This window comes from Rhinoderma darwinii, chromosome 2 (assembly GCF_050947455.1).
Source record: "Rhinoderma darwinii isolate aRhiDar2 chromosome 2, aRhiDar2.hap1, whole genome shotgun sequence".
Lineage (NCBI taxonomy): Eukaryota > Metazoa > Chordata > Amphibia > Anura > Rhinodermatidae > Rhinoderma > Rhinoderma darwinii.
Window position 1 is genome coordinate 410792649 of NC_134688.1, and position 23542 is coordinate 410816190.

The 23542-nt window shown below is 42.4% G+C and overlaps 2 protein-coding genes across 2 annotated transcripts in view; one reads left to right on the plus strand and one right to left on the minus strand.

Annotated features, from left to right (window-relative positions):
* Positions 1 to 13268, plus strand: part of LOC142741432 (uncharacterized) — a 54402-nt gene extending 41134 nt beyond the window's left edge. Inside the window, exons 7-8 of the mRNA XM_075850811.1 lie at positions 7474 to 7634; positions 12631 to 13268. Of these exons, the coding sequence (XP_075706926.1) occupies positions 7474 to 7634; positions 12631 to 12778 (309 nt within the window). The 3' untranslated portion in view covers positions 12779 to 13268. The remainder of the gene's footprint in view (positions 1 to 7473; positions 7635 to 12630) is intronic.
* Positions 13269 to 17600: 4332 nt separating this feature from the next.
* Positions 17601 to 23542, minus strand: part of YWHAE (tyrosine 3-monooxygenase/tryptophan 5-monooxygenase activation protein epsilon) — a 33224-nt gene continuing 27282 nt past the window's right edge. The window contains exon 6 of the mRNA XM_075854189.1: positions 17601 to 18532. Coding sequence (XP_075710304.1) covers positions 18480 to 18532 — 53 coding nt within the window. The 3' untranslated portion in view covers positions 17601 to 18479. The remainder of the gene's footprint in view (positions 18533 to 23542) is intronic.

Below are 23542 nucleotides of genomic sequence, written 5' to 3' on the forward strand. Positions count from 1 at the left end.
ATGAGATTTGTTAAATCTCACTCACTTTGCCACTACTGTGGCGGAAAATACGCAGCAATTCCGTTAAGTGTGGACAAGCCCTAATACAGTAGCAGCAGAGTAGATTAGATGTGAACAATTCTCATCCACACGCTGCGTAAATGATAAGTGGGGAAAAAAAGCTCAGAAATTGACCTGCGGTGCAGTTTTTTATTCCGCAGCATGTCAATTGTATTTGCGTAAACAGTGCTTATTTGTTTCGGGTTTTCCCCATTTAATTCAATGGGAGGTAAAACTTGCAACAAATAGCAGATGTTATGTAAAAACGCAATTTAGAAAAAATTAAAATCTTATACTTGCCCAGAATTCTGTTTCTTGGTCCGGGCCGGCCTCCTGGGATGACATTTCACCCCATGTGACCGCTGCAGCCAATCATATGGGCTAAAATGTCATCCCAGGGCTGCACTGTAGCGACACTGTGTAGAACTATATACAAGTGGGGGGAGCGCTGTGTGGCACTATATACAATGGGGAGTGCTGCGTGATGCAATCTATAGGGGGCTGTGTGATGCAATCTATAGGGGGCTGTGTGATGCAATCTATAGGGGGCTGTGTGGCGCTATCTACAGGGAGTGTGTGTGGCGCTGCCTACTTGGGAGGTTGGCGCTATCTACAGGGGGCACTGTGTATGTGGTGCTTTACTTTACAGTGTGTGACACAATTATATTCAGGGGCGCAGTGCATGGAGATATTATATTTAAGGGCTGCAGAAATGGGTCATGTCCAGGAGTTGTCGTCATGAGCTCTGGACCGGATGGAGAAGAAAAGAGGAAAAAAAATCTACTAACCTCTGAGATATCGTCACCTGTGAGTCACTGGATTTGTAGAGAATCTGTCCCCTTTCCTGACATGTTTATTATAGGAAATCCTTGTATTCCACATAACGTCTTTGTGCAGTCCAGGACTGATAGAAAAATTGGTGTTACCATTCCCCTTGTCAGGAGGATGTGTCCCTGCACAGTGTGATACTGTCAGTATGTAGGGACACAGCCCTGTGAAAGGGGAATCGTAACACCCATTTGTTAATGCTTGTGCAAAAAGGTAGTGTTAGCAATAGTTACGGTGCGGCCGGGTGGCGGTGGAGAAGAGGGGCCCAAGTTTGGGTAACAACCCAGGGCACATGGTCTTCTTAATCCTCCACTGTGGACAAGTCTAAGTTTGGTGAATGTCAGGAGAACTTTACCTGCCTGACTGAATTACATGAACTGTAAGGTGCGGAATTAAATTCAGCAGCATGTCAATTTATGCTATGTTTTTGTTGATTTTCCATTGTGTGTTTTCCCAATTGAATTGAATGGGGATGCATAACCCGCAATAGAAAGCGAAGTGTTGCGACTTTTGTGGCGTATTCGCATCAATTACGCTGCAAAAATCGCAAAATACGGAAAAAAAAATCATACTTACCCAGAACGCCCTCCTTCTTCCTGCAGTCCGGCCTCCTGGGATGACGTTTCATCCCATTTGACTGCGGCAGCCAATCATTGGCTCCGTCACATGGCCTGCAACGTCATCGTAGGAGGCCGGACTACGCTCAGAGAAAAGGGAGGGGGTAAGTATCGACGTTTGTTTTTTTTTTCAAGCGCTGCTTTCCGCAGCGGAAATCCCATCCGAAAAACCTGTAATTTTTCAGACGGAATGTATTGCGGGTTCCAGTTTGGACACGTTGCGTGATTTTTACGCAGTGTATCTGACTCATGGGAACAAAAATTTAAAAGGGGTAGTATTTTCTTACCTTTTTTCACCTATTCTGTGAAAAAGAAAAAACTGCCATTGTAATCAAAAATACCTAAATTGAATTGCTTTAAAATGCTTTCCATGAAAAATGTGGCTTTGGTTGTATATTTTCTGATATTTTAGATCATTAAATTCACAAGATGTTGTATAAACAGAATAACTGAATGGAATGAGTAGGATCTGGCCTACTGGGCACTTTCCCATGAGAGGAAAAGTAAATCTGGGATATTTAAGGATACAGATAGGTTTATTTAAAGCTGGTCTCAAAGATTTCACTATTTCACTATTCTGCTCCAACACAGACGTCTATTTATATTACATTCAACAAACAGCTGGATGGCAAAAAATTTAGGCAAGCATTCCAGCAAGAAGAGATGAAGTTTTCTAAAAAGCAGAATGAAGATGAACAAATAATAAGGGGATTAGTATAAGGAAGGATTAATAGTTGTCTCCTTTAATTTTGCTTAACTTTGTTTATTACATACATCTGTTACTGATCTCATTGGTGAGTAGTAGTTATCTTATTCACTTGATTTTACCATAATTCCTTTATTTATTTCCCATTATGTTTCACCCATACATTCTGCAGCGCTGTACACATTCGAATCTCTCATACGAGTTCCTGTTTCCAGTGGGAGCACACAGTCTAAGGCTAGATTCAAATGGGAGTTGCGCCATCTCGGACATGAAAAACCACAGTTTTTCATGTCCGAGGTGCATCCGTGCTCTGCGGGACGCGATATCACGCATCCCCCATAGACTAGAGTCTATGGAGGGATGCGTGAAGCGTGAAAAAATAGGACATGTCTCATTTTCTCACGGACCATTCACCCGGTCCGTTGAAACAACGGCTGTGTGAACGGCCACATTGAATAACATAGGTCCGTGGGACGGCCGCTGTTTCAACGGCCATCGCACGGACGTATTACACGTTCGTCTGAATAAGGCCTAAGACTCTTTTTACATCATGTTTGTGATGTCCGATTGGCATATATATATATATATATATATCAAGAGCACTTCCCAATGTATATGCCAGTGCGCCCATAGACTTCAATTGTCAAATGTATGCCAAAACAGTGTACTTTTAGCTTATGTTTGACCAGTATACATGATTTATAATAAAAAAAAAAAAATATATATATATATATATATATATATACATACACACACTTTACTGTACTGAAAAGCCGACTTACAATACAAGGGGATTCCCCAAAACGTATACTATGTGGTATGCCACTGTATATAGAATTATATACATATGCCACTGTACATAAAATGTGTGTGAAAATTCTGTGAAGTGATCTCTCAACACAGGCACAACAAGTCCTGTAGTTACAGAGAAGAGCCATAAGTTACAATCAAGAGTGTATGCAAAGATAATAAACTTAATTTATCTTACTAAAGATGCCTCTTCCCACTATACCTAGGTATTGCCTTGTCTGTACCTGTTCAGAATCTCTGCACTCACTGAAAACTATGAGGCTGAGAAGCAGTTAAAGCTTCTCAGGAGGGGGAGGCTGTCTGTACACACACACAAATACATACAGGGCCAGATTTACTACTGTGACTGGGTCTAGAATATGTTGGATAAATATGCCAAATTTGGGCAGTTTTGATATTTGCACCTCACTAGACACTTTTTAAAAGTCTCTGAAAATGGTGTGTTGCTTAACAGGAAAGGGGTGTGGCCTTAAATGCGCTAATAAACTGGCACAAAATGATGGCACAAAATGATGGCACAAAATAAGCCAAATCAATGGTGTATAAAGAAAAGTGTCATGCAAAATGCTCCAAAATTATAATACAGCATGCACCACTGTGATAAATTTGGCACATTTTGTGACTGCCTGGTCTAAGTTTACACTGTCTTAACTGTGAGACAGCATTAGTAAATGTGAGCTACAGACTCTCCTGCTGCTCAATTCATTTTCTAGTATGACTGACATGTAATTCCTTAAAGGAGTATTCCCAAAATCATAAATTATCACCCATCCACAGGTGGCTCCACCTGATAGCTGGAGGCCCCACCACTGGGACACCCACTGATCGTAACCCAGATCCTCCTCACTCCACTCTCTGTAGTGAGGAGCAGCTGGAATGGGGCGGCGGTCAAGCATGCACACGCCGCTCCATTCAATGTCTTTAAGAATGACGGAAATAGCCAAACGCTGCACAATGTTTCCGTCATTTCCATAGACTTTGAATGGAGTGGCAGGGCGCATGCTCGACCGCTGCTCCATTCAATGTCCACCTCACTGTCATCGGGCAGTGAAGAGGATCTTCCGATCGGTGGGGCCCCCAGCGATCATAAAATTATCACCTATCCTGTTGATAAGTGATAATTTATGATTTTGGGAATACCCCTTAAACAGGACACATAGGGTTAGTTTTGGTTGGAGTGTCCCTTTAAGGATAAAAGCTGGAACACATGTGCAGTGCATGTGGTCACATGGGGTAGCCGTAATTTACATGGGACACGTACTGTTTTTAGGCAGGCAGAACTCGTTTCAGTTACCAGACAGATGCTCTAAGTTACTGACTTTACTTGCAGATTCCCTTTGATTTGCTTTTATTTAGTATTTCAAATTTGAGTTGCCACAGAACAGCATATGAGGGGAGATATGTGGAGAAATAGGTTGTAAAATAAGGCAGGTCAGGTGAGGATAAAGACTAGCAATATGAATGAAATAGTGTGTGAAAATACACCCTACAAAACAATATATTGAGAACAGTGTTAGGGCTCAGTCAGACTCCGAGTACACAGAACTATTCTCCCTCAGAAGCACTGCTCCTAGGGGACAATACCTCTATACATATGGAGTCTGGTTTAGCATGGCACCATTTTTTTTCTGTTAGATTAGTACAGAATCCGTGAGGGGAAAAAACGCTTCTTTTTGTGAGACAGCCACAAAGCAACAGCTATAAAGTATAGAAGCACGGTCCGTAAAATGAAAAAATAGGACATGTCCTATTTATTTTCAGTAGGTTTTTACGGCACGGACACCCTCCCGTACACATATGAAGCCATAGAACTGAATGGGCCCATGATTACGGGCGATTTTACGGTCGTGTGCATGGGGCCTAAATGCCGTCTGAAAAGTGATTGAATGCTTTCTTGGACATACACAAATTTCTTCAGGTGAGTCACCGCAGGTAAAGTGCTGCCCAAGCACGGCTTTTTCTCAGATTTTTTTTTCAGGCTGCGTCAAACACAAATGTGTTCCCAGCAAATCTCTCCCAAATAATTCCAATGTCAGTTATTCCTTAGGAACTTCTATTAAGTTTTAGGGCGGATTCAGACGAACGTAAGCGTTTTGCTCGCGTGGCAGCAGCGTGACAGCTCCGTGTGTCCTGTTCATATGGATGCGCGGCTGCGTGCTTTTCGCGCAGCCGCCATCTTTATGACACTGCGTTTGAACGTGGTGCTTTTCTGTTTACATTCATTCTTTTACTGTTGTTGCGCGAATAACACGCGTCCCACGGAAGGGCTTCAATGGGTGCGTGATGCGCGAAAAACTCCTAAATATAGAACATGTCGTGAGTTTTACGCAGCGGACTCACGCTGCGCAAAACTCACGGACTGTCTGCACTGCCCCTTAGACTTGTATAGGTCCGTGCGACCCGCGTGAATACCACGCAGGCTGCACGGACGAAAATCACGTTCGTGTGAATCCCCCCTCAGTGGCAGAGAGAGAAGCAGAAGTTTTCTCCTTCTTCACCACTAGATGAACACAATGAGGGGTGTAGTTTACAAAATGGGGTCACTTCCTAGGGGTTTCTATTATTCTGCCACGGGCTCTGCAAACATAAAATGTCGTCTGAAAATTTCTCAAGCTAGAATTTTCCTTAAAAGCAATATGCCCCTTCCTCCCTTCTAAACCCGGCCGTGTTCAGGCAGCAGATTAGAGTATTACAGTATTTCCATACTCCTAAAAAATAGCCTAATAATTATAGTGACATTTTATTTTTAGTTTGCTTAATGTGCGCCCCAACTGTGTGAAATTGCTGCCAACCGCTTGTGCTGAATCTTGAATGATGTAGTTCAGGGGTGTAGCAAAAGGCTCAAGAGCCCCGGTTCAAAAGTTCTTCTTGGGCCACACCCCAACTTCTACATGGTGTGATACTGTCTGCTGGGTCCTGTATCTAAGCCTACCATGTGGTAGTGCTGCTGACCTGGTGGAATCTGGTCTCAGCGCAAGATACAGCTGCTCTGTATACAGGATACAAGGCAGCTGTATCTCAAAAAGTAAAAATAATTTTTAATAAAAAGTATTTGGAAAGTTGCACCAAACACACTGATAGACATTTTTTTTTTTTTTTTTAAATACATAAATAAAAATTTTATATTTCAAAGGTGTACATTACCTTTAAGTCATATGGACATCAAAGATGGGGTGCCCCCGCTCTGGATCCTCCTCTAAGGCCTGATTCACACAAGCGCTGCGCATCTCAGACATGAAATAAGCTGCGGGACGCTATGTCACACATCCCCCATAGTGGAGAGTCTATGAAGTGATGCGTGAAAAGAACGAACATGTCCTATGTTCCCACAGACCCTTCACACGGTCCGTTGAAACAACAGCTGTGTGAACGGCCACATTGAATTACATAGGTTTGAGGGAGGGCCGCTGTTTCAACGGCCGTCCCACGACCGTTTAACACGTTCGTGAGAATAAGGCCTAAGAGCCAGAACAAAGAGCTTCTCTGGCAGACCCTGCCCGTTCATGCATTACAAGGATGGCCTTTAATTTAAATGGCCACCATGTAATGTCCCTGCAGTGGCCAGAAGTGGCTTCCCTGGCAATAACAGCTGGCTTCTATTGAGAAAGGAAGTTGTCCTCATGAGACAACGCCTTTGAATAAAATAGTATTAATGGTGTATGATTACGGAACAACATATTTTGGATGAAGTTATCTTTACTACTGAGACTTATTTAAAGAGGCTCTGTCACCAGATTTTGCAGCCCCTATCTCCTATTGCAGCAGATAGGCGCTGCAATGTAGATTACAGTAACGTTTTTATTTTTAAAAAACGAGCATTTTTGGCCAAGTTATGACCATTTTTGTATTTATGCAATTGAGGCTTGCAAAAGTCCAAGTGGGCGTGTTTAAAGTAAAAGTCCAACTGGGCGTGTATTATGTGCGTACATCGGGACGTTTTTACTACTTTTACTAGCTGGGCGTTCTGACGAGAAGTATCATCCACTTCTCTTCAGAACGCCCAGCTTCTGGCAGTGCAGACACAGCCGTGTTCTGGAGAGATCACGCTGTGTCGTCACTCACAGGTCCTGCATCGTGTCGGACGAGCGAGGACACATCGGCACCAGAGGCTACAGTTGATTCTGCAGCAGCATCGGCGTTCTACTTCTCGTCAGAACGCCCAGCTAGTAAAAGTAGTAAAAACGCCCCGATGTACGCACATAATACACGCCCACTTGGACTTTTACTTTAAACACGCCCACTTGGACTTTTGCAAGCCTCATTTGCATAAATACAAAAATGGTCATAACTTGGCCAAAAATGCTCGTTTTTTAAAAATAAAAACGTTACTGTAATCTACATTGCAGCGCCGATCTTCTGCAATAGCAGATAGGGGTTGCAAAATCTGGTGACAGAGCCTCTTTAAGACTATTATTTGTTTTGGGAATAATTATATCGGACACCTCATGCACATATAACTGTTTTTGAGTTTAGGAAATGGAAAGAGCTTTGAATGATCTCTACTTCGATGAGATTGATTCCAGACATATGGAAGAGCTTATGGCTTTAACAAGAGAAGGGAAAGAAGTGTTTGACACCAGGCTTTTCTTTTCTGTGTGCGCACTGTCGGAACGTATGTTTTATTCAAGATTTGTGTAAGTATTTCCAAGTCATTTCATTAAAGCGCTGTCACTTTTTAATGGTTATGAAGTATGGTAGGTGATCACAATCTTGTAGTGAGTGCTAGACTACTGATATCTTCATTGCTTAAAGGGGTTATAAAAAGTGATGGCCTATCCTCAGGATAGGCCATCAATCCTAGATCGGTGGGGGTCCGACTGTCGGTATACCCGCCGATCAGCTGCCTGAAGGGGCATAGCTTCTTCACTGTTTACATGGTTCTTCTTTCTGTTCCTACTTACACATGCTCTTACATTTGTAGCGGCCATGCAAGGTATTGCTCCTCTGTCCCATTCACTTTACGAGCGCCATGCTCCCTTCAGACAGCTGATTGGCGGGGGTGCCGATAGTCAGACCCCCAATGATCTAATATTGATAGCCTATCCTGAGGAGAGGCCATCAATTTTTATAATCCGGATAACCGCTTTAAATAACATGCTTTCTATGAAACTTTTTATTACACCAATATGTGGCATTAATGGGGTTGTCAGGGTATTTGAAAATGGGTATTCTAAATCCATTAGAGAATTGAGGACCCTCATTCGTATGCCAGAGCACAGAGGGGCTTATAAAGCTTATCTTGCTCTTGATCAGTGTTTCTAAGTGGTGTACCCTATATTTAAATAAACTACATCAAAGTACCCCCAAGGTTACGATCATATATTGTGCTGCACCTATTGAAACCACAGCATGAGGACACTGCCTGTAGAGTCAAGGGGACTTTGTATGCCAATCTCGCATTTGCGTCTATTTGGTACCTGTGGGACATTTATTTAATAAACTCCCCTCCTCTACTAGTGGGGGTACCAAAACATTTTTCCAATCCACTCCTTACTATAAGGGTATGTGCACACACACTAATTACGTCCGTAATTGACGGACGTATTTCGGCCGCAAGTTGTGGACCGAACTCAGTGCAGGGAGCCGGGCTCCTAGCATCATACATATGTACGATGCTAGGAGTCCCTGCCTCTCCGTGGAACTACTGTCCCGTACTGAAAACATGATTACAGTACGGGACAGTTGTCCTGCAGAGAGGCAGGGACTCCTAGCATCGTATATAAGTATGATGCTAGGAGCCCGGCTCCCTGCACTGTGTTCGGTCCGGGACTTGCGGCCGAAATACGTCCGTCAATTACGGACGTAAATAGTGTGTGTGCACATACCCTAACAATTATAGTAGCAAGTAAAAGAAAACATCCACTATGGAGAATAACTGGTGTTTTCCTGCATATAATTTCTCCTTGTTCCCATTTTATCTACAAACAGCGAGCCTCGTTTATCAAAACTAACAAAAAATCAGGCCTTGTTGCCCATAGCAACCAATCAGTGTAGCTTTCATTTTCCCACAGCAATGAAATAAATGAAAGCTAAGCTCTAATTGGTTGCTATTTTCTGTGACTAAGAGGGCCCTTAGATACGGACCACAGCATTTGAGCAGTTAAACGTCCGGGAATATTACAGCCATCTGCATGTGTTCTAATAAGTAGTTCTGGACACTTTAAACTTCATCCACTGCTAAGAGATGCTTTAGCTGGGTCGTACTAAAGCACTAAGGAGATTTTTATTGTGGCACTGTCAGAGGATATTCATTTCTATGTTTTTGTTCTGGTAGAGCAGGGGTACTCAACTACTTTAAAGGTCCACTTACCTGGGTCTGCCCTCAGGTGAAGGGCCAAGTTGAACGGCATCAGATAAGATGTCGACTGGTAACGATGAGGCTGGGTACTCACACTGCGGATGCACCAGGGCTACGGTATGCCTAGAATGCATCCAAAACTGTGCTGACATGTACATTGGCGCAGTTTTCAAATTGACTGCAGCTAAAAGCACTCATTGTTAATGGCCGCTCGGTAAACTGATGTTTAGTTGAATAACCTGAATAACCGTATGGCTATTTGACTGCAAGGTAAAAGTACCTTCATTGTAATTTGAAACCGGCGCAGTTTCGGCCACATTGCGGGCGCACCTCAGCCACAGGGGTCTACAACGTGAGTACTCAGCCTTAGGCCTTATTCACACGAACGTATAATACGTCCGTGCTACGTGCGTGATTTTTACGCGCGTCGCACAGACCTATGTTACTGAATGGGGCCGTTCAGACTGTCAGTGAATTTCACGCAGCGTATGTCCGCTGCGTGAAACCCACGATATGTCCTATATTTGGCCGTGTTTCGCGCTGCAAGCACCCATTGAAGTCAATGGGTGCGTGCAAATCGCGCTCGGCACACAAAGCACTTCTGGGTGCTGCGCGCTACAGTAGTGAAAACAATGAATGAAAACAGAAAAGCACCACGTGCTTTTCTGTTTGTAAACATAAAACCAGAGTGTCATCATTATGCCGGCTGCGCGAAAATCACGCAGCCGCGCTCCATATGCTGATGACACATGGACCTTTTGCGCGCGCAAAACGTAACAATTTTTTTGCGCGCGCAAAACGGACAAGATCGTGTGAATCCGGCCTAAGGGTACAGTTCCACGTAGCGTCATTTGCATTCAGTTGAAACCATGATCAATATCCGTCAAAATCATGCGTCCATTGGCCACCGCATGTGAGCCATATAACTCACATTAGTAACCCCATGTTACTAATGTGAGCCACATGGGAGGTACTAAGTTCGAAACCACACATGCCTAAGGGTATGTTCACACGGCTTATTTTCGGCCGTTTTTCGGGCCGCAAACGGCCGGAAAATCGGAAGCAGAACGCCTACAAACATCCGCCATTCATTTCAATGGGAAATATGGCGTTCTGTTCCGACAGGCCGTTTTTTTACGCGCCCGTTTTTAAAATTGGGCCCCGAAAAATACGCCCGCGAAAAAGAAGTGCATGTCACTTATTGAGCCATTTTTGGAGTCGTTTTTCATTGACTCTATAGAAAAACAGCTCCAAAAACTGCGCGAAAAATGCGAGTTGCTAAAACACGGCTGAAAAGGAGGTTTTTCCTTGAAAACAGCTCCGTATTTTCAGACGTTTTTTGCTAAGCGAGTGAACATAGCCTTACACTAGTAATCGCATGCTTTCTTTTGTTTTTAACATTACCTTTAAAATTCGTACAGCGCAGGAACTTGTCACTGACACTGTGATAGGCGGTCCCTTGGCTGCCAGTGACAGGTTCTCACCGTGCCTGTGCCACTCTCCCTCCACTCACAGTAATGTCCCTCCTCCACTGCAGCAGCATTGGCTGCTAAGCGCACATACATGCAACAGCATAGGTGGAGTGACAGTCCTTATTCTGCCACTGGCCCTCATCCCGGCCTGAAGAGTTCAGAAGCTGCAGTAGCCCTACATTCACACGAGTGTATCAGATTCATGAGCATGAAAAACATGCGTGAATCTGGTCCATGTGTGTTGCGTTATGCATCAGTGTGCTTTGCGAGTGGCCTGCGGTATTCACGCACTCGCAAAGCATTTTTATTTTTTCTATTGAATTGATGTGCAAATCACACCCTGCACATGGATGTGAACCCATGTGCGATGCATGTTTTTCACACACCCATTGACTTCAATGGGTGCTTAGGTGCGTGAAAACACACCAATATAGGACATGCAGCGAGTTTAATGCAGCAGCCTCTCGCTGTGAAAACTCATTCATTTCAATGAGGTCGTTCACACATGCATGAGTCCAAGTGTTGCACGTGATTTCCATGCGCAGCACACGGACGTTATTGACATTCGTGCGAATGGGCCGAGAGATGCCAATGCTCCCATCCAGATGGGTATAGGAGTCTGTAGAGCTAGCATCCACAAGCCACGGTCCCCCAGTTGAGTACCCCTGTGCTAGAGCTACTCCAGTAAACTATATATAAGTGCTGTTATTGTTAACGCTCGGCTGTAAAGTGGTAGGTCCAGAGAGCGGAGTGCCGAAGTAAAAATTGGGATTACTTGCAACTTTGATCTCGGAGCTCCTTCTTGAAGGAACTTTGGCACTAGAGCAGTTAGTCAGGAAATTTTTGGACTGGGTTTTCCATGGTAAAGAAAGCACAAACAAGCCTGATATTACCACGAGGATGTCGACCAGAGTCATGGAAAGCACCAGTGGATTCATTCCTTGTGGTTAATGAGTCAGAATTCATCATGACACATCTTGCTCTGATAGACAAATGCTTCCTGCGAAATACAGCAGAGGAACAGTATGTTAATCCTCACGTTCTTGTAGTTGAATGGGACTGCTCGGAAAGGTTCCATCACACAATGGAAAAACATGGCAGTGAACGGTCAGGAAGAGGAGACGAACTTCACAGAAATGGCCAATGGTGTCGAGATACCCAGAAACCATATGGGTGTGGCGGCCACACTTTAGGCCAGAGTATATATGCCCAGATCAGTCTTTCAAACAATGCTTGTATTTCTCGATAGTAGTTCAGAGTCCATCAAAACATTAAACATATAATGAAATAGATTTGTTGTATGTAAAACTGCACCTTCACTATTCACACCATACTACTCAATGTTTATACCACAAGTATAGATATTTTAAGGTTCAGTTCAGTTTTTTTTACATGAAAACCACATCAGAAAACACGCCAAAAAAAACGTCCGAAAATGCCTCCCATTGATTTCAAAGTGAGGCAGAGGCGTTTTTTTTTTCCCCGCGAGCGAAAAACCCATCTCAGAAAAAAGCGACATGCCCTATCTTCGGGCGTTTGTCTCTGACCTACCATTGACATCAATGGGAGGCAGCAAAAGCGTATTTCGCAGCGTTTTTGCCCGCGGCGGTCAATGGGTGTGAGCTAAAAATGCCTTGAAAAACGCGGCAAACAGCATGCAGGCAGATCAAAATCTGCCTCAAAATTCCAAACTGCATTTTCTGCCTGCAAAAAAACTCAGTGGGAACAGGGCCTAGGTCGTAGCTTTGTAAAGGGTTTAGGGATTACATACTCATATGCCAGATTCTTCTAGGCCCAGGTTGTTATTTTTTTTGCCTTTATCCTGTCATACTAAGTTTTTATTTTATTTTACTTGAACAGCACAGAAGATATGATTGAAACATACTCTGAAAAACAATGGGTGGAAACCGCAGATTTCTTTGCACTGAGTTGGAAATTTGAAGGATGTAACATTAACACGTCTTTGAAAAAACTGTTTAGTATACTGTACCCAGACTTGGCAGTCTAAAAGGAAACTTATGAATTGCTTGTATGGATATTTTTTACCTGAAATACATGATTCTTGCTTTCAGAATATTTCAGAGTTGCTCACATAAGAAATGTATGCCAGCTGGCACCAATGGTGGGCCCTTATATTCAATATACCCCTGAAGAAAAGAATGACCGTATTAAAAGTTGATCACACAAGTACTAAAATGATGTTCGTCAATGAAAGGTGGAGGGAGAATTCGAATATGGTACCTATTCATTTGAATTGATAGAATTCATTTGCATTCGTGGAGCAGATTTACTGAGGTCTGTCTAGAATGTTAAAATGTCCCACAATTTGACGCATTTTATTTTAAAATTGATATTTGCACCTCTAGACATGTAAAAAATAAAAAGCCAAATCAAAAGGTGCTATAAAAAGGAGATGCGCGTCCAGTAGGTCTAGCTAGATGCACCATGATCAATATGGTGCATCTTCTGACTGCCTGGTCTATGTTTACACAGTCTAAGGCTGGGTTCACACAACCTATTTTCAGGCGTAAACGAGGCGTATTATGCCTCGATTTACGCCTGAAAATACGGCTTCAATACGTCGGCAAACATCTGCCCATTCATTTGAATGGGTTTGCCGACGTACTGTGCCGACAACCTGTAATTTACGCGTCGTCGTTTGACAGCTGTCAAAAGACAACGCGTAAAATTACAGCCTCGTCAAAAGAAGTGCAGGACACTTCTTGGGACGTTTTTGGAGCAGTTTTCTCATAGACTCTATTGAAAACAGCTCCGAAAACGGCGCGAAAAACGTGAGTTGCTCAAAAAATGTCTGAAAATCAGGTGCTGTTTTCCCTTGAAAACAGCTCCGTATTTTCAGACGTTTTTGGCTCAGCGTGTGAACATACCCTAAAACTCACACCGCTTAGTAAAAGTGGCTCAGTGTCTTTTCACATACTGAATGTGACTGCTTATTTAAAACTATAGGATCAGATGGGCAGAATCCATCTATTTATTCCTCTCCCATCATACATTGGTCTCACAGGTTCAGAGGAAAACCAGAAGGTCCTGGCAAAACTCAATATTTTCATGTCACGCAGGCAGTCTGACCTGGTTCCTTTCAGCAGAAACGCAAGTTGACTTACAGTTGTGTCACTGTCCAAATAATTCTGGACCTAAGTTTTGGAATTTTAGCGGTTTACCAAAACATTGAATATAGTTATATCATCAATATGGGCTTAAAGTGCAGACTCTCCGCTTTAATTTAAGCGTATTCACATCCTAATTTGAGGGTTTAGGAATTACAGCTCTTTTATAGTCTTTTTTTCAAGGGACCAAAAGAAGGTAATTTGAGAATTATCTCAAGCTATTTAATGGGCTGCATGGACTATTCCCTTGTTAATCCATCATCAATTAAGCAGGTAAAAGGTCTGGCGTTGATTCCAGGTGTGGCATTTGCATTTGGAAGCTGTTGCTGTGCACCCACAACATTAGGTCAAAAGAGCTCTGAATGCAAGTGAAACAGACCATCGTTAGGCTGAAAAAAAGAAATCCATCAGACAGCACAAATGTTAGGCATGGCCAAATCAACAGTTTGGTACATTCTTTAGGGGGGGGGGGGGGATCTTGTGAACTCCAAAAGGCCTGGACGTCCACGGAAGACAACAGTGGTGGATGATCGCACAATCCTTTCCATGAAGACAAACCCCTTCACAACATCTACCCAAGTGAAGGACACTCTCCTGGAAGTAGGTGTATCAGTATCTAAGTCTCCCATAGAGAGAAGACTTCATGAGCGCAAATATAGAGGGTTCACCACAAGGTGCAAACCATTAATCAGCCTCAAAATAGAAAGGCCAGATTAGACTTTTCTTTTCATGTTTGGCAGCCAGCCCAGTTCTGGAACAGCATTCTTTGGCCAGAGGAGACGAAGATCAACCTGTACCAGAATGATAGGCGGAAGAAAGTATGGAGAAGGCTTGGAACGGCTCATGATCCAAAGCCCACCACATCCTATGTAAAACATGGTGGAGGCAGTGTGATGGCATGGGCATGCATGGCTGCCAAATGCACGGGGTCACTAGTGTTTATTGATGATGTACCTGAAGACCGAAGCAGCCGGATGAATTCTGAAGTGTTCAGGGATATACTTTCTGCTCAGATTCAACCAAACGCAGCAAGGTTAATTGGACGTCACTTTAGAGTACAGATGGACAATGACCCAAAACATACTGCGAAAGCAACCCAGGAGTTTAAGGCAAAGAAGTGGAATATTCTGCAATGGCCAAGTCAATCACAAGATCTCAACCCGATCGAGCTGCATTTCACCTGCTTAAGACAAAGGCAGAAAACCCACAAACAAGCAACAACTGAAGACATCTGCAGTAAAGACCTGGCAAAGCACCACAAAGGAGGAAACCCAGCATTTGTAGAGAATCCTTTGCAGGCAATGACTGCCTGAAGTCTGGAACCCATGGACATCACCAAAGTATTAAAAAAAAACAAAAAAAAACAACACATTTTATTTATGGTAATGTTAATTTGTCCAATTACTTTTGAGCCCCTGAAATGAGGAGGCTGTGTAGAAAAAGGGTTGCAATTCCTGAACGTTTCACATGATATTTTTGTTCAACCCCTTGAATTAAACCTGAAAGTCTACACTTCAATTGCATATCTTGTTTCATTTCAAATCCAATGTGGTGGCAGCAGAGCCCAAATCATGAAGATTGTGTCACTGTCCAAATCATTCCGGCCCTAACTGTACGTGTGTTGTCAAACCTACACAATAAATTTCTCAGTATGTTAAGACTGGTGTTTCATACGCCCATCGTAATTTAAAGAAAACTTAAGTAAAATGTGGCTAAATTATTAAGAGGCACACCTCATTAAATTTGCCACATCTCTGGCCACCTGTGGGCCAGCTTGTGACATGTACGCTAGCCACAAGCTGGTGTAGATTTGCACCAATATACATGCCAGTTTCGGATATAAATGATAAATTGTCAGGCCAGTTAGCTCCATTCTACACCGCTTACAAAGTGGCCGTAGCGAAGTGGAAAGAACAAATAAAGTTGCAATTATCACAAGCAGTGACTTTTGTGCAGTTTGCCAATTTTCTAGGCCACAAAACTGGTGTTGAAGAAAGTTAATGAATTCTCCCCAATGTATTACACACAATAAAAAGCATGAGGTGTGCCAACATGTAACATGCACGTTAAGGCCTGCGCTTGGAGATGCTATGTTAGCCTGAGTAAAGGGGGAGGTTGGTGGGAAATTTTAGAGAAAAAATAAATAAATTGTCACGGGATTTTAGGGGGCATTTCCATCACACAACGTGATGGCATATCGCTAGGATATGGCATCACTACTCCGGTGGGGCTATGACTTCCGGAACTCACAATTCTACAGATAAAAGGTGCTGCAGCGCTGATTTAGCACTGCATCCCCTTCACTCTTTCCTGTACAGTGGTGCTCCTGGCCACCTGATCTGAATGGAGTCATGCTTAGTCACCGCTGTACAGGGAATAATTGAGAAGGGGACCCAGCGCTAAATCAGTGCCCCTTCAGGATCATAGGTGTCCCGGCAGTCGGGCACCCACCAACAGCAAAGTGATGGCGTATCATAGCTACATGCCATCGCTTTGTGTGACTTTCACACAGCAAATCTCATGTCTGGCCCCATTAGTTCTCTCAATAATTAATCATTAATGGCCATTTGCAGAATTTTTTTTTAACAAAGCTGCAGTGTAAGGCTGGGTTCACACGACCTATTTTCAGACGTAAACGAGGCGTATTATGCCTCGTTTTACGCCTGAAAATAAGGCAACAATACGTCGGCAAACATCTGCCCATTCATTTGAATGGGTTTGCCGACACAACCTGTCATTTACGCGTCGTCGTTTGACAGCTGTCAAACGACGACGCGTAAAAATACAGCCTCGTCAAAAGAAGTGCAGGACACTTCTTTCAGACGTAATTTCTCATTGAACTCAATGAAGAGCAGCTCAAGATTTACGGCTGTCAGAGAAGCCTCGCAAAATGCGAGGAGGAGGAATTACGGCTGAAACGAGGCAGCTGTTGTCTCCTGAAAACAGTCTGCCATTTCAGACGTAAAAGCCTCTCATCGTGTGCACATACCCTGAATGTCACACTTCTAATGAACCTGTGTCAAATATTCTGTTCAGTATTACACATTAGAGTGTATTAACCAAGCCATATCTGTTCCGAAAAAAATAGAGGTAAAATGGTAGCTTTATATGGATGCCTTTATTTTAATAAAGCCAATTACACTTGGGCAACATTATATCTTGAGGGGAGGGACGAGGATGACAAAAACACAAAACAAAAAACACCATTGAGACTAAAAGCTAAACAATTACTATATTGATCTATGGTACCCCATTCCAACAAAAATCAAAACTTTAATAAATTTACAGGTTTTGGCAAATCCTTGTGAAAATTTAAATACCCACATAGCAAGCAGAGTATGTACCTCCAGTTTATGTTTAGCCAAGTAATCACAGCCACACACGAGACTAGTTTTCTGAACAGTATTGTCTACCAACACCCAGCGGAGTACAGACCATTATAAAGATGGCAATCTTGTGCAAAAGTGCTCGTGACATCAATGCACCATTTCAGCCTCATTGAGGTCACAATGGTTGTGTCCACAAAATTGCTGCCTCCTTCATGTATTTAGGTTACCAGTCCAACTTTATGGCAATTTGTATATCTGATGGAGTATGGATCCTTATGTAAAACGGCAAAATAGTAAGCAGGTCCTTAAAGGCTACCTGGACTACCAAGAGAATATCCTCACACAGACAAGAAGAGGTCAAGTAACAGTAATATTTGGCATTTTTAATTTAGGTTTTGTTTATTTAAGTTTAATGTTAATTCCATGCTGTGTTTCAGTAAGAACAATGACAGATTCTGTATCTGTGGCTCCAGTCAGATATCCAGTAGTACAAATTAGCTTCAAGTTACACATACTGAACGAAAGATAGGTTGAGCAAGAGAAAGAAGGGTGGAGGAGGGGAGGGGGGAGAAGATAGAAAAACGAAAATTTTAAACACGCATGCAGGCTATTCAACACCAGCTCCAATGCTAACCTGCTCTGAGGAGGGAAAGTAAAAAGGAGGCAAGAATGAATAAACACGGATTGTTGACGTGATACCAGCACCAGAGTTTTTCAGCAACATTTTTGCACAGTTTGAAGACACTTTTACAGCAAAACCACTACAAGGACATTCTGAAGCAATCTGCGACGTCAAGCTCTAACCACATTTTAAACAATAGAATTAAATTCAGTTTCAAACATTTAGAAGAAAAAAAGAAATAAAAAAAAAGGAAAAGCCACCACACAAATTCTACAGTGCGATTGACTCTGGTCTGCCCTAAGGAGTAACGTCTTTTGCTCGTTCTATGTGTTTCTAAGAGCTTATAGTGCTGGATGGCACGGAGACAATCTAATGCTGAAAAAGCCTCTATGCAGTCCTGTTAGTGTCTTAAAGAACCTAAAGATGGCTGGCAGCAGCAAAATCCACAGTCATTCACTCTTGCCTTTAAGAATTCTTAAACTGTGTAAAAATGATACACCCAATTGGGCAGGAACCCAAATCCTGAGAACCAGTGTAAAAGTCAGATTTTGATGGTCCTCAGAGTGAGACGGGATATTTGGAGGGAAGGGGCAGTTGGTTAGAGAGGGTCTCTTCTTGGCTTTTAACGTCTCACTGATTTTCATCTTCCACATCCTGCAGTGCTTCTTTATTCTGTTCTTCACCTGTAAAGATTGAAAATGTATCATTACTAGGTATTAAACATTTCATGTAAACCAGAAGACAACTTCATGCCGAGTGCCAGTGCCTCTCCTGAGCAGAGCTTCACCTTTCTCCCGGTAACACTACCTCATAGTCAAGTCTACATTATAAACATACTTCTATATCTATTCAAGCCGGTCACATCACCGGTGTTCCCTTTCCCCCAGTACTTAGGCATAGATGTATTGATAAGAGGCAGAGGGTGGAGAGCTTTAGAGAACAGGTGGAGAGCTCAAAAAGCAGCAAAGACTTTATCTAATCGGCCACAGAGATTGCATCAACTGAGCTTTGAAGAACAGTGTTATGGAAGCTGCCTACATATAGATGCTGGTAGTGAGGGCAACCCCACCACAGGGTTTTTTTTACGGTCTCAAAATTATTTACCTAGGTCTATGCTAAACTTCAAGTTGGGTCAAGGCCTAGCACAGGCCTTTATTGGCTTCTGTAAACTACTAACTAATCTGTATAGGGTATGAAAAACACTGAAAGGCATGCTCAAAAAAAAAAAAATTAAAAAAAAAAAAAAAAAAAAAAAAAAGGCTACAGGCACATCCTTGTCACAGTTGTAAGAACGGAGACGTTTACATTGAAGTTTATGCAAGCCTTTATATCCTTAAATCTGCTGAAAAAGGAGGAGATTGAGAGTCACTGCTGACATCACGATTTTTAGACCCTCTTGACCAAAATATCAACCAGCCCCTCATATTTTATTATTTCTGCAGCGTCCAGTCTGGCCTTGTGATGTTGGGTTGGGTGTCCATACTTTGTGTGCTTAGAAGGGCAGCCTGCTTGATAGTCTCTTTAAGGCTTCTACTATTCTATTCTGTCACCAGATTATAAGTGCCCTATCTCCTACATAATCTGATCGTCGCTGGAATGTAGATAACAGCAGTGGTTTTTATTTAGAAAACGATCATTTTTGAGCAAGTTATGAGCAATTTTAGATTTATGCTAATAGTTTCTTAATGCCCAACTGGGCGTGTTTTTACTTTACCAACTGGGTGTTGTAAAGAAGTGTATGAGGCTGACCAATCAGTGACCAATCAGCCTCATACACTTCTCATTGTTCCAGCCCATTGTTACAGTGTGATTGTGCAGAGAAAGAAGCTGGGCTGGAACAATGAGAAGTGTGTGAGGCTGATTGGTCACTGATTGGTCAGCCTCATACACTTCTTTACAACACCCAGTTGGTAAAGTAAAAACACGCCCAGTTGGGCATTAAGAAACTAATTAGCATAAATCTAAAATTGCTCATAACTTGCTCAAAAATGATCGTTTTTCTAAATAAAAACCACTGTTATCTACATTACAGCGCTAACCTGATTATGTAGGAGATCGAGTATTTATAATCTGGTGACAGAGCCTCTTTAACATGAAGAGGTCCCTGGCAACACCCCTCTTACCAATGACAAATATGTGCTGTCACATTAACCGGGGGGAGGGGGTGTCTTTCAAATAAAGGGGCGAGAAGATTAGCAGTTACATCTATTCACCCTCTGTGTTGCGATTCGGTTGGCAGAGATTTATGGTCTTTAAAATTTGATTATTATGTGAAAATACGGGCATAATGACAGGCATATATGTATTTGTAAAAAAATATAAAAATAGGACCATCGGCGCTGCACGAAGAGACAGAAAATTGGACGACTTAGATGACCATCATGGCAATATTTAATGGAAGGGCTACGCGTTTCGACACCGAACTGGTGTCTTCATCAGGCCAGTACTGGCCTGATGAAGACACCAGTTCGGTGTCGAAACGCGTAGCCCTTCCATTAAATATTGCCATGATGGTCATCTAAGTCGTCCAATTTTCTGTCTCTTCGTGCAGCGCCAATGGTCCTATTTTTATATTTTTTTTACAAATATTCTCGGGACAACAAACCCCATTTGTTGTGATTTGGACTTGGCAGCAGCAGCTTCATTACCACCACTACCTTTGTGTCCTTGGGCCAGGTGAGCGTTTTCTTAAACAAGATTGCTCCTCTGCCCCATCCTGCTTTTACTTTGCACTATGTGGCGCCGTGTCTCCTTTTATTTCCTATTTTAATAGGCATATATGTGACATGAAGAAACTAGATCTTGAACTTTTATTTCTAGGTGTTGTGCGTCAAAGGCTCTGCTTGGGTCAGACTTCAACTTTTGTAAAAGACGCATAAAAAAAATTGGTTAAGCTTATATGCCAACTTGCATTAAGCCTAAGTGTTGCATGAGTGTTAAGTGCTAGGTTTTTGCTTTTCACAGTGTGCTAGGTGTCTTTCAGAAAATATATGGGTATAATGGGATTTCATGATATAATTCAGGTTTTGTTTGTGCTAGTCAGAAGTGTGAATATGGTCTCTCCTTACTGCAGCTTCATTCACAGAACGGAGCGTCGACAGACACAAACGGAAACCATAGGTTTCCATCACCATCGATTTGAATGAGGACGGCTCCGATGCCAATGGTTTCAGTTTGTCTCCATTGTGCAAGGGTTCCATCATTTTGACGGAATCAATAGCGTAGTTGACTTTGCTATAGATTGTCAAAACGACGGAACCCTTGCACAACGGAGAAAAACGGGCCTTACACCCTATTTCGAATTATGGCAAATGCTTAACTGACAACTGAAATCTAGATAAAACACTTAATTAGCTATGTCATTTTCAGCTATTCTACACAAGACAGAACAAGAATATCCTATTCCAAATATCCATGTCAGTTATAAACTCCACTCAACCGTGTGCAACATGCAGCTATTTATTGCCGTGGTTAGTAGACAAAAAATCCATGTTAAAAGTTAATAAATGGAAGAGGAGAAGGGTAGTTCTAAATGCACACAGGTCTAGCCAACGGCTTCCTAAAAATAAAAAAAACACTCAAATGGGTTCGTAACCATTTTGAAAAAAATGCACACAAACCAATCCACAGTACATATACACACACAGGACTGCACCATAAGTTATGTAGATCCACCTTACAGTGAAGCTCAAATTTTGAGCATTTGTCTACCCCAAGTTTAGCATGCGAAATGGAGCTATTTTGAAAGTCTCATGCACACGGTTTGGCATTAACACAACTGGGCTGCAATATAGTCAGCCAAAGGCTTTCCTCTAAATGCACTAAAAAAAACAACACATTGCTTCTAAGAGGAAACGCAGTCAGTTTACCATATTCGATGGAATAGGTCGCAATGTTTTTTTCTCCAAAATACCGTATTTGGAACTTATTTCTATACAGTGGTATGCATAGGCTGTATTTGGGTTCCATTTGATACAGATCCCAAATACGATCAAGTACATGAGGTCTAATTATGTAAAAATCCTTTATTTTAGTATACCATGATCCAAAAATTCTGCGCTTTAAGGCAGTTCACACACCGACGCAGAAACTGCACCCAAAAAAAACGCCCAAAAATGCCTCCCATATAATTCAATGGGATGGCTTTTTTTTCAAGCGGAACAAAAAAAACCCCCAAAAAAAACCCCCAAAAAACGCCCTATTTTCAGGTGTTTACGTCTGAACTCTCATTGACATCAATGGGAGGCAGAGAAAGCGTATTACACAGCGGTTTTGCCCGTGGCGCTCAATGGGAGCGAGCGAAAAAACACGGCAAACTGTGTGCAGGCAGATCAAAATCTGCCTCAAAATGCCAAACTGCATTTTGAGGCAGAATTTTCTGCCTGCAAAAAAAAACAAAAAAAAAACAAAAAAAAAAAACTCTGAACAGGGCCTAATCAGGCACAGTACTGCACATTCCTAGATGAATAGTTTTTGTACATTTTTCTGACTAGCCAATAATCTGAGTGACCGATTTGATAATCTGGCACTTAAGGGTATGTTCACACGAGGTCATTACGTCCGTAATTGACGGACGTATTTCGGCCGCAAGTCCCGGACCGAACACACTGCAGGGAGCCGGGCTCCTAGCATCATAGTTATGTACGACGCTAGGAGTCCCTGCCTCTCCGTTGAACTACTGAAAACATGGTAACAGTACGAGACAGTTGTCCGGTAGCGAGGCAGGGACTCCTAGCGTCGTAAATGACCTTGTGTGAACATACCCTAACAGACCTTGCTAACGCCACATTAAAGGCTATGTACACATTTGAAAACGGGTTAGACATTTTTTAATAAAAACACAATCACCGTGTTTGGTCTAACTACTTTTTATTAAAAATAATTTCTACAATTGGAGATACAGCTGCTTTGTATCCTGTATACAGAGCAGCTGTATCTAGCGGAGACCTATATACCTCAGGTCAGTGGCACTGACTGGTTTAGTGACAGCGGGTCCTGCGTGTCTGGCATAACTTAGATATCATCCGTAACAGGTGGCTCCCTCCTGTCAAAGACACGCAGGACCTGCGGTCACTGAACCAGTCCAGTGCCACTGACCTGACAGATACAGGTCTCAGTGCAAGATACAACTGCTCTGTATACAGAGCAGCTGTCTCTCAAAGTAAAAATAACTTTAGTATTTAGAAAGTTGCAAACACACGGATATATATTTTTCATTAATAAAAGTCTATTTTTCTAAGGTGTACATAGCCTTTAAAAGGAGTTTTACTGTACATTGTTCTTAGCAAACCACTTTTTGCCAAGCGGAAAGATGCAGATACAAATTTCCAAGCAATATATTTCTCTGTGTTCTCGAAGCAGCATATGATGGGACATGTACAAAACTACAGCACTGCCAACATCTGGATAGCAAAATTGAGAAACTGGTCTGTGGGTACAAGACAAATCCATGCCGACAGTTCTCGTAAAGGAAACGGCTAAACACAGATTTAGGACAACAGTTCGTCTCAAAGTTGTGCACCCGCTCCCCATTTTTACAAACGTGCGCACTTCGGTTATCTGAGCAATGTTTATGGAAAGATCTCCCAGTTAAAAGGCACTAATGGACATCATGTGCCTTAACATATACTAGACAAGCAACTCTAAAATTACCAGATGAGGGATGACACCATGCCAACACATTTAGTACAATC